This window comes from Rhipicephalus sanguineus, unplaced genomic scaffold (genome assembly GCF_013339695.2).
Source record: "Rhipicephalus sanguineus isolate Rsan-2018 unplaced genomic scaffold, BIME_Rsan_1.4 Seq568, whole genome shotgun sequence".
Classification (NCBI taxonomy): Eukaryota; Metazoa; Arthropoda; class Arachnida; order Ixodida; family Ixodidae; genus Rhipicephalus; species Rhipicephalus sanguineus.
Window position 1 is genome coordinate 245,718 of NW_023615527.1, and position 16,276 is coordinate 261,993.

General features: G+C 46.6%; 1 protein-coding gene across 1 annotated transcript; it reads right to left on the reverse strand.

The window, feature by feature from the left end:
- Positions 1 to 2,503: 2,503 nt before the first annotated feature.
- LOC119377802 (uncharacterized) lies at positions 2,504 to 5,213 on the reverse strand. The gene is made up of 2 exons (XM_037647107.2): positions 4,789 to 5,213; positions 2,504 to 3,689 (listed from the first exon to the last, which is right to left on the reverse strand). Exons 1-2 carry the CDS (start codon positions 5,074 to 5,076, stop codon positions 2,538 to 2,540), a joined length of 1,440 nt encoding a protein of 479 aa, XP_037503035.1. The 5' UTR covers positions 5,077 to 5,213; the 3' UTR covers positions 2,504 to 2,537.
- Positions 5,214 to 16,276: the final 11,063 nt, after the last annotated feature.

Consider the following 16,276-nt stretch of genomic DNA (forward strand, 5'->3'; position numbering starts at 1 on the left):
GACCACCTGGGGTTCTTTAACGTGCACCTAAATCTAGGTACACAGGCCTCAAACATTTTCGCCTCCATCGAAAATGCAGCCGCCCGCGGCCGGGATTCGATCCCGCGACCTTCGGGTCAGCAGTCGAGCGCCATAACCACTAGACCACCGTGGCGGGGCTATCGCTTACAAAATTAAACTAGTTTTTAAATTCAGCTTTTGCCGCAGTCTTCGTTGACCTAGCTAAGGCATTTAATAGCATTAATTAATGTGGTCATTCGATTTCATCAGTCCATGCCTCGGAGAATTACTGTTCCTGCTTTGAGCCTCTATCAAAAGTTACGTAAATACAGGTCACAAGTTGCCGAATGATACCGTCTCCACTTCCATGCTTTCTAGGGAAGGAGTACGTCAGGGATTGCCTGCTCTTTTTTATAGACACAGTCCTATCAGTTCACTTTATAGAGTGCTTACTATATGATACAACCACGTATTCTTGGTTGCATCCTGCAGTTAAGCACTCAATTATTCATCTGTTAGAAACATCAGCGTTTTTGAAGAAAAGGTCAAAGCTGCTTTGCAGAATGTCAGAGTTGTTTAGTGCTAGAACTTCCTGCTCATTAACCCGCCACTGACTACATATGTAATATTTCTATCGCAATTATTAAATGCGATTCCAGTGGTGTTACAATAGTACGAGAATGCCGGTTACAAGAGCATCGAGGCAGTGTTGCCTCGATGAATTTCCGAAAGGCTGGCTTCGGCGACATTTTTGTTCAACAATTTGTCACCACTTTACGCATTCATGTACTTCTGTGTAACTTAGGATCGCAAGCATTTCGCACGTCGTCCTCGCGTAAAAAAAAAGAAAAAGAAAGAAAGCATATTCCACTTTGCCATCGTTATGTCTGACATACTCTGATTCCATGGAGTATGGATATGGAATCCATACTTCATTCAGGTATGCGCACCGTCACATCCCAAAAGGATGGTTAACGCGCGATTCCTTTCGTCTCCCGACATGAAATATCAGTACATATAGGCCAGAATTGACTTGAATATCTGGGGTTTTGCGTGTAAAAACCACTATATGATTATAAGGCACGCCGTAGCGGAGGGTTCGAGAAATTTCGACCGTCTGGTGCTGTTTAACGTGCACTGACATCGCACAGTACACGGGCCTCTAGCATTTCGCCTCCATCAAAATGCGACCGCCGTGGGCCGGGATCGAACCCGCGGCCTTCGCATCAGCTGCCGCGCACCGGACAGTGTAAAGATCATGCTCTTATGATTAAACCATAAAGACAGAAAGAGAGAGAGAGAGAGAGCTCTCTATCGAAAACTGGAGTGGTTCGCGGGTGTATATTGACTAAATTGCCACTGTTTAGGAAATGGCGTACGTATGGTGCTCATTACCTTCCCTCCTCTCTTTTTCATCTCTCTATTTCCCTTTGCCCATTCCACCAGCGTAAGTTGGCCAATCGGACATGTTTCTGGTTAAATTCTCAGAACATTGATGCGCGCGCACCAGTGCAATTTTTGGTGGAATATATGAAATATTACAGAAGTTTTAAATCTGATAAAATTATATTCGCGTTATTGTTCACCGGTATCGTTGGACACAATATTCTTGTATTCTTCGTTTTGGCAGGGAATTCTTTGTGAAAACCTCATTGTTGCAGTTTCACTGCGGTACTTACGAGAATTCCCAAGTGACATGATCGGCTATGCCAACATTTTAGTGAACTGCTATGTTTCGTGTGGACATTTCAATCGTGTGAATACTCGTGTTTTGTCAGCTTTTGCGCTGAGTGGACAGAGTACTCCATTGAAGAATTTGGACTAAGCGCGCGAGTGCTGTACTATGTGCCGTTGTATAGCCTTGTATTTATTTTCTACTTCGCGACGACAACCATTGTGCGACAGAAGAGGAGTAGCCGGCTCCACGCATTGACACCAACCTCTCCTTATATACATTTAATAAAAAAAGAAACCTAACTCCTCAGGATCCAATAAAGTTCGTTGTCTGTCTGTCTGTCCCTGCCTTCTGTATAAAGCATGCATAAAAATGCAGGTCTTCCACCGCTATCATACGTGATGAAGGTGAGAGCATTGGAATTATTCATTATATAACGTGTGTGTTTGTGCGTGCGTGCGTGTGCGCGCGCACGTCTGTGTGTGTCTTTTCTAGAGCTTGCAATATGCACCTTCTAAGTGTGATGTTTGCGTTACTTAATGCAGAGTCAATATGAGTCCACGTGAATCGAAATTTAAAAGAGCTTGCGATAAATACGTTTTAATGTCATAAGCGAAGGCAAACACTCCAAATGTGAGAACACTGACCGAGCGTTTTGGAGGCAACATGACGGACGAATCGTCACTTTTAGATGCGACAAAATGAAAATTCCCAGTCACATGGCGTATCAACAACAAAGGAACAGACAACAGTTTTTAACCATATGATAAGTGTAGCAAAATTCAACAACTGTCTCACTAACAAGCATTGTTATGAGAAAGAATTTTCTCTGGAAAGGAGGGTATACCGGCGTACTGCGCTCTCAGCTACGTCGAGCATTAGAAGCTCCCGCCGGTGGGTTTTCTGCATGCGAGAACTCGAGTCTCAACTCCATGTGCCCGTCTTGAAGAAAACCGCCCGCCTGAAGAGAATCGGATTCTGTCCAGAACGCACGGTGAAAGTGTGCCCACGACCCTCCGTTGTGCATACACTCGCAAGAACTGTCAATGGAAGGGAGTTCACGAACCCTCCATTGTTTCTTGTTCAATGCCATGAAGCGGAAATGGGGCGGCAAACAATGGGAGCCAGCTAGCAACCCGTAAAACGCAATCTCCACCCTGATACGATGAGCGTGCCCGACGTAGCTCTTCCAGATGGCGACCGTAAAGTATGTGTCCCTCATGTGCAACAAAACAATCTCAGCAAACTTTTTCGACCTTTCCGGACACGCAATGATTTCGTCGCAGTTTTCGACGCTCAGTACGTAATTCACGTTGGCGTAGGCCTGGGTCCACGCTAGTATGGAAGGCAAGGAACTGGTCAGATTGCGAACGTCGACGCTCCTCGAAGTGCAACGAACAGCTACTCGGCGCGGACACTGCTCCGAAGTTGGCAGTGAGTGTTCCGGGCCACCCAGTGACATGTTCGCGAATTGTTCCAACTTTCGAAGTATCAGCATCTTCTCTGAGCCCAACGGAAGAGGCGCCGAGGCGTCGGCTTCGTCGGCCACCAAATCTCGCAAAGAAGTGAGCTCCGGCGACAAGGTGCACGAAATACTGGCCGCGCCACGAGCCATCTCCGCCATTACTGATGCTCCGACATCGCGGATGACATCAGCTAACCTAGACTCTTGGTTCCTGACCTGTTCCGTCAGCTCATTCATTTGGCTCTGAACCACGGGCAGAAGCTGGTCATGGCTCGGGTCCCTCAACAGCGCCTTCAGCTCTTCCAGAGAAGAGTTGACGTCTTGTAGCGTCAGCGCTGTAGACTCCGCGGACATGTTCTCTGAGCGTGTCGAAGAAACACCGGCACCGCATCCGGCAACGTAGTGCGCTGGCAGGTCCCTGTGCAGGACCCCCTCGCCGCATCGCAAACATTCCACTGAATGGAATGTGCATGCGTTCTCGTAGTGTTCCAGCGTATCTCGCACAGTGCCCTGAAACTGGCAACCGTGTGATTCGTTCCAGCAGTGAACCTTCAAAGAAAAAAGATAAAATGCGATATCGTTATGCGCAATAATAATAATAATAATAATAATAATGATAATAATAAATAATAATAATATTAATAAGAATAATAATAACAGCTGGGTTATTACGCGCCAAAACCACGATATGATTATGAGGCACGCCGTAACTGAGGGCTCTGGAAATATCGACCGTCTGGTGTTTTTTCACCGTGCACTGACATCGCACAGTACACAGGCCTCTAGCATTTCGCCTTCATCGAAATGCGACCGCCGCGGCCGGCAGACTAATATATCTCTTAGAAAGCAAACGTCAAGAACCTCGAGAGCATGCATAAACTGGCAGTATTGCGAAAAAGGGGATATAGGCCTTCTATGCAAGAAACCATATTTCTGCTTGAATGCTCCTTTACTTTTCTAGCCTCCAAGTTATAAAATTATAATCTGCGTACAAATATAGGCTTTGTCGCTTACACAGACTTTAAAAAATCAACAATAACTAGTCAGCAATTATGGCTTTCTTGCAGCATCATAACTCTTTTCAAAACGTGCATCAACCACAGCGCTGGAACGTTAACACTAGAAGAACTAGCAACGGCGACCAAATGCTTCAGTTTTCTTTTACGAGAATATTATAACATTAGCAAAAAATAACATTAGCAAATTATGCTCTGCCTTTAAAAGATCTACGTCTTATTTTTATGTCGTGTAAAAGGTTCATGCTCTTTTCGCAAACATTATTTATAACGCTTGCGTGAAATTTTCTCATAAGGCCTGTACGAAATCGTGGGATTTTCGGCGATCAGCCGTTTCTGATATGACAACGTGATACTTTATCGAGGTGACTTCTCATGTCACTTTGGCACATTTCATTGTTGCCTGGCTATAAACGTACGACCGTCGTTGTAGCAACCAAAGTATTGCGCTGCTAAGCACGTCCAATTCCCAGCATGCAGGAAGGAAAAAAGTTAGGAGGGCAACACTGCGCGATGTGAAAGAAAGAAAGGAAGAATATTAGCAGGTCAGGCGCGCGGACTGAGCAAGGGCTCCTGACTTTTTTTTTTCTTCTTCTTCGGAAGAGACATTGATATTGGTTTTCTTTCCTCACCTTGAATGCGCTCGCATTCCTGGGGAAGAGGTCGTAAGCGGAGCACTGCGATGCCTCGAACGGCTCTTGATCTAACGGACACCGCCCATCGGCATCTCGAGAGCTGGCTGCGTGGCAGGATTCGCACAGAGCGTGCGAGCACGGCAACAGCACAGTCCTCTTTGGGATCATGCGACAGAGGGCACACACTCGCGAACTGGGCACTTCGTCCACAAAGCGGGTCGCTCGCCAGTTGACGCCTGCGACGGCGTGGTCGCGAAAACGGTGCACTCGTCCGCGATCCGGCATGGCGGTACGTCTTCTTCGCACAAAAACACGCGGCTGTCGCGCCGGAGCAAGACTCGCTTTTATCAGCAAGCTTTCCGATACTCGGTGGTCTCATAGAAACGTCGCAAAACAGAGATAAAAGCGGAAGGAGGCAGGTCATTGTAACGTTATCGCGTCTTTTATCTGTCACGACGCGAGGACCAATGCACACGCTAACACCGGCGGCAGTGGCTCTTCTTAGGTTCCAGATGCCGCAGCGAGAAGTACTATCGTGAGTAGTATGAATAGGAGCACGTGGGCGCTTGGCAAATAGCTTCAAACCTGACGCAGGGGATTTCGCGGCGCCCGCTGTCGGAAACAAGTGGCAAGAGCGCCGCGGTGCAATCAAATGTTGACCCACCCGCCTCGCTATTGCTGAGAAAAAAAAACAGAAAAAAACTGCAGCTGATTAAGTAAAATACAGCGTTGAGAGCTGTGCGTGCGTGCGTGTGTAACACATAAAATGAAGACACAGCAAAATAAAAATTAAGGCAGTCTCGCATAGGGGTGCCAAGAATGAAGGACGTGCCTAGCTGGGCAGCCTTTTTTGTTTCTCTTCGGTTTTCTCTTTCTTTCGTCCTCTTTTTCTTTCTTTTTCGCTCTTTATTTTTATTTTTTCATCTCGTAAACTCTTCATCTCGCTTTATCTATATCTTTCTCTTTCTATTTTTCTTCCTATTTTTTTCTTTCTTTCTCTCTCTTGCTATTTCTCGCTTGCTTCCTCTTTTTGTTTCTTATTTTATACGTGGTTTTGCCTGCGTTGCGCCAAGCGACGATAGCTTACGATAGCCCGGGCCCCTGAAGTGCTTGCTCCGCACTTATCACCATCAAGGCGCTCGAAGAACAATAGGAAGCAGATTTCTCTTTCGCGCGAGCGCGCGCTCGATATGCTACAGATGGCCATGCTATTCGTGTTTTTGCCTGCGTTACGTCAAGCTACGACAGCATGCGATGACAGCATACGACAGGCCGGGCCCCTAAAGTGCTCCACACTTAACACATTTAGGGGCGAAGCTCCTTTGGGTGTGGGTCTGTCCCTCCTCTGTAGTATGTAGTAGTAGTATGTAGCCACGTCTAGTTCTTGGAGCGTTCACTAGATGGCGCTGTCGTAGCCACCTCTAGTTCTCAGAAAGATCCCTAGATGGCGCGGAGGCGCTCGCTGCGTTGCAGATGCGTGCTCTAGTCCCCCCCCCCCCGCTACAACAGCCGCTAAATATCAGACGCGTTGTGGGAGGGACAACAGTTTGCGGAAAACGTCGCCCTTCGTACTTTATTTGTGGCAGCGCCACAGCGCCATCGCCAGGTGTCGGTCACAAGGGGGTTTCATTCTATTTGCTACGCGCACTCGTGTTTCCTGTCATAGTGCTCATGATAGCACAGAGAAGTGGAAGTTGCTATCATATATATATATATATATATATTGTAAAGGCATTTATTCATTGCACTAGGCGACGGTGCACATCAGCGATATTCAAGACGGAGGGCAGACTCAGCACGAGGGGCGTGCTCTCAGAGAGAGCCGAAGACGACCCGCTAGAGGGCGCTCGAGAGGACTACCCATTAAAGTCACTGTAACGGGAACAGTACCGCATTCGTTTTCTCTTCGCCGCCGCGCCCTTTGGGCGGCTTCGCCACACAAATGGTCCAGCTCGCTCGCCTCGCTAGTGACTCCCGGCTGCCGACACACGGTGCTTTGGAGGGCGATTGTTTTTATAGCCTCAGAAAAGCGTGCAGGAACATTACGAATGCCCGCATCGTTTTGACACTTCATCGCAAGCCTATCGAGGCATCGAAAAATGCCTGGGTGCTGTGCTTTTGGGTGCAACAACAGACGGGAAACGGGCAAAGCCCTCTTTGCTATTCCCAGCAGGAAAAGTATGCCAAGCGACGGGCTGTGTGGCTGCACAGAATACGGCGGGAAAAATTTGATCCCATGACTGATACCCGCTTTTGTGAGGTAAGCGTTTCACTGAATATTCGCGAATGTTATTTCGGGGAATGTTTGCGTCTGCCTTGCACTAGTGCAGCTTGTTTCGCGTGGTTGCCGCGGACGGTTCATGCACAATAACATTGCCGGGCAGCTCTTAATTATGTATGGTGTAAAAGTGATGCCTTTGGGCTCACATATAATGATCAGCGCGCCATGAAAACTGACTGCTACAGATTGGTATTGCGTGACGTGACTGTATGACGAACATAAATAACAGGTGGTAACATGAAAATAATGGCACGCACGTCATGTAAGGCATGATTTACATGTTACCACCTGTCACTAACGTTCGTCATACAGAAATATGTCGTCATAAAATTTTGGTATATATGCATTTCATTAAACGACCGCGAGCGCCCCGGGGCCATGTCATTAAATCATGTTTTACATGGCATGCCTGTCATGATTTGCACGTTAAAACCAGCAACGATAGATAGATAGATAGATAGATAGATAGATAGATAGATAGATAGATAGATATAGATAGATAGATAGATAGATAGATAGATAGATAGTGAGATAGATAGATAGATAGATAGATAGAATGATAGATAGATAGATAGATAGATAGATAGTAGATAGATAGATAGATAGATAGATAGATAGATAGATAGATAGATAGATAGATAGATAGATAGATAGATAGATAGATAGATAGATAGAAACGCTGAAAGTGTCAAAGGTTCACTAAATAATGCTTCGCATTTAGAATTGAACCTTACTGTGCCGTCCTTTTTAAATATTTTCTTACAGCTTTGCTAAGTTTAGGTTATCTGGAACAACTTGTGTAGCACTAGTTAACAAAGAATGCAAGACTGAAGTCTATAGCAGAAGTGTGTGCATGGTATCTGGTCTATTTTGTAGGGATCCATTGCAAGTTTTGCAATGAACAGCGGTAAAAATTTAGCCAAAGCAGACAGAAAAAACGACAAGACCAAGCGCTGACAAGAAAAACACTCGACGAGCGACTGCAAAATTTTTCAAGACCAATATCCAGATTATACGCTGGTGTCACGATGGGCATTTAATGTGTCTCGTCACATCTTGGACACCAGCCTCTCAGCCGCAGCTATCACGGCATCCTTCGCCGTAACGAGGCCTTGCGTACTGATGTTTAACCTGCGCAGCAGTCTCAGTGCTGCTGTCTGGCATGAGTTAGATATAGCATTGTATGCCCCTAAGTCGGCCATCTCCGACATGATCTCCGCCACTTTCTTGACGTTCGCGTCGCATGTCCCCAGAAACACCTGGAAATAGAGAAGAACATCAACGTTTCTTTAAAGGGGAGTTTCCATATAGAGTTGTAGGAATCGAGCGATTTGCTACAACCATGTTATTGCAGTGCCCACTCATAATATCGTGCGAGTTTAGATATTTCGGTTGTTTTGTCAAATATTGCATATAAAAACCTTTCGATTTAAATGCGCAGTGATCACTCGCAACCGTTTCATGGTGTCTTTTTTGTTGGGATGGTTCATTGATCCAGACAGTTAACCGTGGCGCTTAGTCTACACCACAGTTTACCCCGATGTCTACCCCAAAGTTGTTGGCGAGCGAAAAAATACAATGCCAGCTTAGGTTATAAAATGCGCCGCCACGTCTGTCACCACAGACGACCAATCTTCCTAGCATCCCAGCACTGTTAAACACCAAAGGCGCGGTGAACCTATCGATTCCTAGTATACTACGACCCGCTGGGGCATTACCGCAGAGGGACAAGTTTTCAGGCTGGGCAGGCCCAGTGACAGATAATCGCGAGATAATGCGCTAACTAAACAGTCAGTTTCACAGCAAGGGCGAAACTGTGACAATGAATGCGATAGCGGGAAAGTGGGATGTCATACGCAGGGAGGCTACGAGCTCGACACTTGCAGCGGGCTGCTCTAACACAAAGGACGCACAGGAAGGACGCACAAGACGCACAAAGGACGCACAGGAAGATCGCGAATAAACAACTGCAAACACTTGCAGCATGCTGCTTAAACACAAAGAAGGACACACGAAAAGAACACACATGTATATACAGGACAAGCGTGAGCTAAAAGCTGCCACAGTTGCCAGCTCGCGACAGTCGCGAACGCGAACTAAGCGAGCGCTGTGCGCGCTTTGTTTGCACCGCTGTGTGCTGGCACTATGCCGTGATGTGGCGCCTATAACTGCAGCGAAACAAGCGTGCAAATGATTATGCACTGTTCATGATACCTCAAGGTAAGCGCGATGGCTTGCGCAAGAAGCAATGGCTGTACAACATAAAGCTCTTTCGGCCAAAGGACAGTGTTTGCGAAGTAAGGCGCCTTTCTTATTGCTCGTGACAAAGCACCCCCGAATGCTGCATTGAAATATTCTTCTGGATGATAAATAATAATATAATAATAATAATAATATAATAATATAATAATAATAATAATAAAATAATAATAATAATAATAATAATAATAATAATAATAATGTGAGGCTTTAGGTACAGAAACACCATATCATTGTGAGGCCCGCTGTTATGACTGGCAGTCGGTGCCGACGCGCTGGCCATCAGAATCGGCCGGCGAGGCGTTCTCCCATGCTAGAACCCTGCATCTTTCCTGGAAACGGCGTTCCCGGGACGGCAAAGCCGGAGTCAATGGGCCACCTGGGCTTGGCGTATGATGCCGAAACGATATGACCTGTATCTTTGGACAGGAGTCGCCGCAGACCCTTTTCTGCCCTTCGGGGAAGAACTGGAAGAGCAAGCATGTTCTGCCCTTCGGTGAAGAACTGGAGGAGCAAGCACGTTCTGCCCTTCGGGGACAAATGGAGGAGCAAGCACGTTCTGCCCTCGGGACAAGAGAGTACGAGGAACGAGCCCGAGGAACTGTCACCTTGCTCCCCCCACAAGCGTGCCGTTGACCACCTGACCCTTGCTGTTTCAAGAGTGCAACGACCCCTCAGCGACAGTGAAATGGACTGTGCCATGGTGGGTGGGGTCGTGTGTGTAATTGGTGGTCATCAAGAAGGAGGAGCCAGTCTGAGGGGATAAAACGACGATGCTGAGTGAGAAAAGGGGTTCTGAGCCCTCGGTAACAGGCTCATCCAATTCGCTCGTCGCTGAACTCTGACCTTGTCACGATGTAAATTGAGTGTACAAAAAGTGCCAGTAAACTTGTTATGTTTTCCCAACTTGCTAGCAGCATTTCCTCAACCCGGAGTCTCGACTACGCTACCAAACGGAGTCCGGGTACGACGCTGCCCTATCGTAGCAACAACATGGTTGCCGAGAAGGGATGGATCCAAATACCCAGGCACGACAACTGGTGATCAGCGCTGGGATCTGAAGATACAAGCGACAACAACAGTCGGCCTAAGGGAATGCAGCTGTCTGGAAACATCGATCACGTGTGGGTGAGTGCTTGGCTTTTCCTTTGATGTAGACCAGGTTCTAAACGAGGGTTTTAGATCTGGTAGATAACTTTGCCGAGAGACTCAAGGTTACGTACTCTCGGATAGTTGTTTTGGAAGTAGCGGGCACTCAGGACGATCATGGATTTACAGAAGCTGCAGGAGCCGGACTTGTTGCTGTTGTGTAAGGAATTGGGAATCGATACAAAGGGTTTGGCACGAAAATCCCTTATCATACAGGCAATCATTGATTTGGGGGTCGATGATGAGGAGATCTGTGAAGAATGGGAATACGCCAAGCAAAATAAGGAAGAGCGGCTCAGACACTGGGAGAGAGAGGAACGCCGCGAGCGTGAAATAGAGGAAAGGGGACGTGAGCAAGAGATTGAGCTCCGCAAACTAGAAGTCAAGGTAGAACTCCTAAAGTTGAGTAAGAGGTCGGGCAGTTGTCCCCAGCGAGTGGTACCTCTTCTCAACAAGAAGGCAGAGTTCCCAAGGAGGACGGGAGCCTTCGACTTTGCACGGACTACAGAGCCATTAACAGCCAGACGCATCTTCCCTTTCCTATGCCCAGAATAGATGGAATTATAGACGAGACAGGCGGATGTTCCTGGTTTTTCAGGATAGACCTCTGTAACGGCTTCTGGCAAGTACCTCTTCAAGAGGACACAAAGCAGTACACCGCTTTTGTAACGCCATTCGACATTTATGAGTACAACCGGCTGCCTTTCGGATGGAAGAACTCGCCTAGCTGGTTCCAGAAAATGATGAATACGGTTCTACACCCTTTCATTGGAAGCTTTGCAATGTCTACGTGGATGATATCATCGTCTATTCTAAAAGCGAAGTTCTCCATCAACAGCATGTGGCACAGGTCCTCACAGCTTTGTCAGAAGCCGACCTCAAAGTCAACTTTAAGAAGAGCGAATTTTTTAAAACCAAGGTGACTTTTTTGGATGGAGTGCTGGACGGCACTACGAAAAACACCAAGGAGGAATCAGTGGCACGCATCGCAAAACTGGCGAAGCCCTTTGATGTCCACTCATTGCGTGTGTTTTTGGGGCTGGCCGGTCATTTTAGGGCATTTATCCAAGATTATGCTCTTAAAACGAGGTGTTTGACAAGACTGATGCAAAAAGATGTACCATTCCGTTGGACAGATGACTGCGAAACGGCCTACAAAGAGTTGGTACGAGTTATATCGTCTGATCCAGTCCTCACACTACCAGACTGATCTTCCGTTCGAGCTCAACACGGATGCATCACATTACGGAACGGGAGCAATACTTTACCAGCGAGATGAACGCCAGCCAAGTAATCGTCAACTCCGCGTGATTGGTTACCACAGCTACACTTTTAACAAAGCGGAAGTGAACTATACAACAACGGAGAAAGAAGCACTGGCCGTTCTAAAGGCTGTTCGGTACTTCCGCTCTTACCTGGAAAGTCGAAAATTCAAATTATACACTGACCACGAGGCACTTACCACCTTTTGAAAATGGCAGAGCTGAAAGGAAAAGTCGCACGGTGGGTAAGCGAGCTACAACAGTTCGACTTTGAGGTGAACCATCGCCCGGGAGCTTCAATGAAAGACGCCGATGCAATGTCCAGGCTGGGGGTCATAAGGCTTGTTGATGTACAATGGCAAACAATAAGTGCAGCCAAACTTTGGGAAGGAACTGAAGCTTTACAACTCACACAAACCGAAGAATCGCAGTGCCTCCTACACTAATTCCGAAAATTCTGGATCTTTATCACACAAGTTGTCATTCAGGTGGTCACGATGGTTTCTGGCGGACCTACATGAAGCTGACCAAACGGTTCACATGGCCCGGCATGAAAGAAGACACAAAAATATATGTGCAATCATGTCACGAATGCCAGATCAACAAAGTAAAGTTTAAACAGCCGACTCAACTGATGGTATTACCAAGGCACTTACTACACCGTTTGAGGTGATTCACATGGACTTCGCGGAACTTCGAAAAAATCTGAGAATGTGAAAAAAACTGGAGCCTTCCTGTTGTGCGTCGATGAGTGCACAAGGATGGTGGCAGCAAAAGCTGTAAAGCAGGACACCAACAGTGTGATCTCTTTTCTAAACCGCAAGATGTTTGAGAACGTGAAGGTATTGGTAACAGACAATGGACCAGCCTTCCGGAGTCACCAACTCAATGAATGGGCAAAGCGGCGAGCAGTTACGCTCAGGTTACTGCGCCGTATCATCCAGCAGCTAATGGGCTAGCGGAGCGAGCTATTCGAGATATCAAACAGTATCAAGTATGTATCCGGACTTCCCAGGTGGATGGAAATGCTGCCTTGAAGCTGCAGTAGCGCATCATAACCGGTCCTATACAACAGCTCTGGGATGCACACCGCTGTTTGCTGCTACGGGAAAACCAACTATTGCCGGCTGACACGACCTTAGGAGTTGAAGCGATGATCCGCCTGATAGAAGACAGAAGACTGAAGAGAGCGAAGTGAAGTATCGGAAAGGATGAAAAGGAACTTCGACAAAAAACAGAATGCGATGGACCCAGGAATAGAGGTGGGAGACTTCGTGCTGGTGAGAAAAGGATTGCCGAACTCGGGTGCGAATCACACAGGGCCATTTTCTGTTGTCAAGACAGCAAGACAGCAGGACATTTAAAGACGATCTGGTATATAGGTCCCAATGGAGCCGTTTGAATCGGCGTCTATAGCTAATGTTTCAAATATAATCCAGGAGGGATGAAACAAGGGTGGGGGAGTGAAGCAAGCTCAAGCAGTTGAAGAAGAAGACGACAGAATTCAGGCCAGGGGGACTGGGGAGAATAAAGAAGAAGTTAGAAATGGCGACATGAAGAGCATCGTCTGTTTATTATGTGCGGTCTTGTTACGTAATTATGTGCGGGCTTGTTACAAAGATGTCAAGGTATATGCAGCCATATGTGGTATCAGGGGATATCGGCCTATATCTTGCAGAATTTGAACAAATGTGTGAGGAAGTGTCTTTTGAGCGAGACACTTGGTCTCAGTCTCAGGGGTTATTGTCAGTTCTGCCCAGTGAGGCAGTTGAGGTTGTTGCGCGACTCAGTGAGAAGGACGCGGGCAACTACGATGTAATTAAGGCATCTTTATTCCAGAGTTTCGGAATATCTGATAGGAGAGAGGAAAGCAAGAATGGTATGCAAAGGGATCCTTCTCCTGAGAACAACGAGCGACAGGTCGCCGTTGGCGAGATCGCGCCAGAGAAAGGCCCGCCGTTTCATGAGAGCATGAAAGCAGAGCAGGCTGAGAATGAGGCCTTGGCCGGTCTAGAGTTAGGGACAATTCCAGAAGACGTTCCTTTCGTGGACGAGGTTGGTACCAGCCGCCCTAATGGGCTGTGTCGCAACGGTGGCTGTGTCGCAAAAAGCTCACTAATATGATGAGCACGTGATGTCAATTGTCAACATACGTTCCCAAGTAGCTGTGAGTTTGGAAAACAGTACAAGTATTGTGCTGTATCAAATCCACCGATTCAGTGCGCTTGCTTGCATTGTCTGTTCTGTCATTTGTGAACAAAGCTGAGCGGGAACAAGACAAACAGAACACAGCGCAAGCTCAGTCACTCTGATATCAGCTATGTCGTAGAGCGGTCGACGTTGCTTTTGAAACAACGAGTGACTTTGTACGGCGTCTCTGCTATTTAAAAAAAAAAAGCTTGAAAGATGCCCGTAGCGCGCGCAGTGGTTTGTTGCCTCAAAACATAATAGAGTGCGGCAAGAGAACTATCTCTACGGGAACTGTTCATTTTGCAGTAAGAAATGATTTGCTTAGATTATTTTAATTTTACCTCAGAAATATTTTTTTACCCCAATTTATGTCTTGTAAGGAGGTCCTCCAACAGTCGTCGCTTCGGGACCTCTGAATGCGCAGTTATATGTCCATCTTGTATGTTATTTCGCCAAAATAAACATTAATTATTAATTCATTTATTAACAATTTATTCATTGATTGACCCCATGGAAGCCATGATGTTATACTCACTGCGGAAATGGAAATAAATATGTTCATAAGTCCGCAACATGAAAATAGATGCACAAATGTCAGGATTCGACGTAATGATAATGACACTGTGACGCCCAAACCATCCTTTTTGAAGTACAAAAAAAAATGCACGCGAAGCACCCTCCGCTGCAAAACAACTTGCTTGCGTGTGGAGGTGGATGCCGCTTGTGTGAAGCAATGACCGTTCGCATTTTTCGTTCCCAGTAATAATGGCCTTCGTTATTCCAAGGAGCTGCACATCCCTCCTAGGTGGGCAGTTTGCGAGAATAAAGGACCACGACTGCTAGATGGGAGTAAGCGACGGCACACAGACAGTGCCTATACTTTAGCCTATACGGCGGCACAGCCCTTCAAACCGGAAGTCGACGCTGACGGCGCCGTAGCCAATAAACCTTTGCCATAATTTAGTTTTGCTATCCACCTATACAACAAGCGCTCTTTCCGTCCACTCGTCGAACTCTCTCTCTCCTCATGCTGCGTGCACTCGCCATTGGTGACGAGAAATGGCGGCTATGTCGCTGCTGTCTATTTCTTTGCTGTCGCACTTGTTTAAAGGGACACTAAAGAGCAAAACGATTTTTCTCGCATTAGTAAAGTAGTCTTCCACGATACCAAAAACACCACGCTTGCTGCGAGAAGACGCTTAATAAGCGAGAAAACGCGCAAAAAGAAAATACAGGTGGCGACGCCACCTTGCAATTCCCGCACCATTGCCGTGACGTCACATATTTTTGACGGCGCCTGCTTGGGCCTACGTAGTTCCTAATCGGTTAAATCAAAGTACATGGTCCTTTGAGGGGGCCAGAGACTTGACATAACGAGTTTGTGGAAATTTCGTTGAGCCAGTGGCTCCAAAATACGTTAAATGCTCTTTGAAATCTTTTACGTCACGAATTACTAAGTTTGGCGCGAAATTTAAAAATGAAACTTTGAACTTGGTTTTCTCCTCTAATAATAAACCTATGGTGGTGAAATAAACTACACAAGAGTTCTCCGAGCACACTTTATCAACCTAAACCAATTCATTGTTTCTCTTTAGTGTCCCTTTAAGCATGAGTAATCAATCCTGGTACCAGGGTACTTCACTCTGTCCACTGACTTACAATAACCTAATTTCCTAAACGGCGAAGCATCTCATACGTTTTCTTTTGCTTTCTCGTCGTGGAATGCGGCGAACTGTTGAGGTCCACTTCGACGAACCCGACAGTTGTCCACAGCCATCTTTAGTATACTCTATATACTGCACGACGTTGTTTGGAAGAACTGCTTTAACTCTCCAGTGCCGGAATCCTCTCCTGCTTGGAACGCTCAGCAGCCAAGACGCCGCATGGCTCAGCACTCAGGCTTTCAGCTCCTCGAGGTCCGTGCTTTGAAGGTAAATTTCGGTACACTTTATTTCTGTTGAGAGATCTGTTGGGAGGAAGACCGGAAAACGAATTAAACATCCACCTCAATACAGAAGATGTACAGCCGCACATGGCGAAAATTTTGCCGAAGAACGTTGATCTAAAACACTTTCGCGCACGCACGATATATTCACGCAGCAGTTCAACCACTGCTAACCATATTGACCGCTGCTTTGAAGCAATACCTTGAATTGAGCTGGTTGGTGACGCAGAGCTTGAGAATTAATGGCGCTAACACTGGGATGGGACACAACTACACAGGATCCAATTTGCAGGTGATCTTCACTTATGAACACAACGGATATTTATATAAGCATCCCGCTTCTGTGTTCTACGTAATCACCATTGCACAAAACCCACTATGTACAGCCATGATACACAG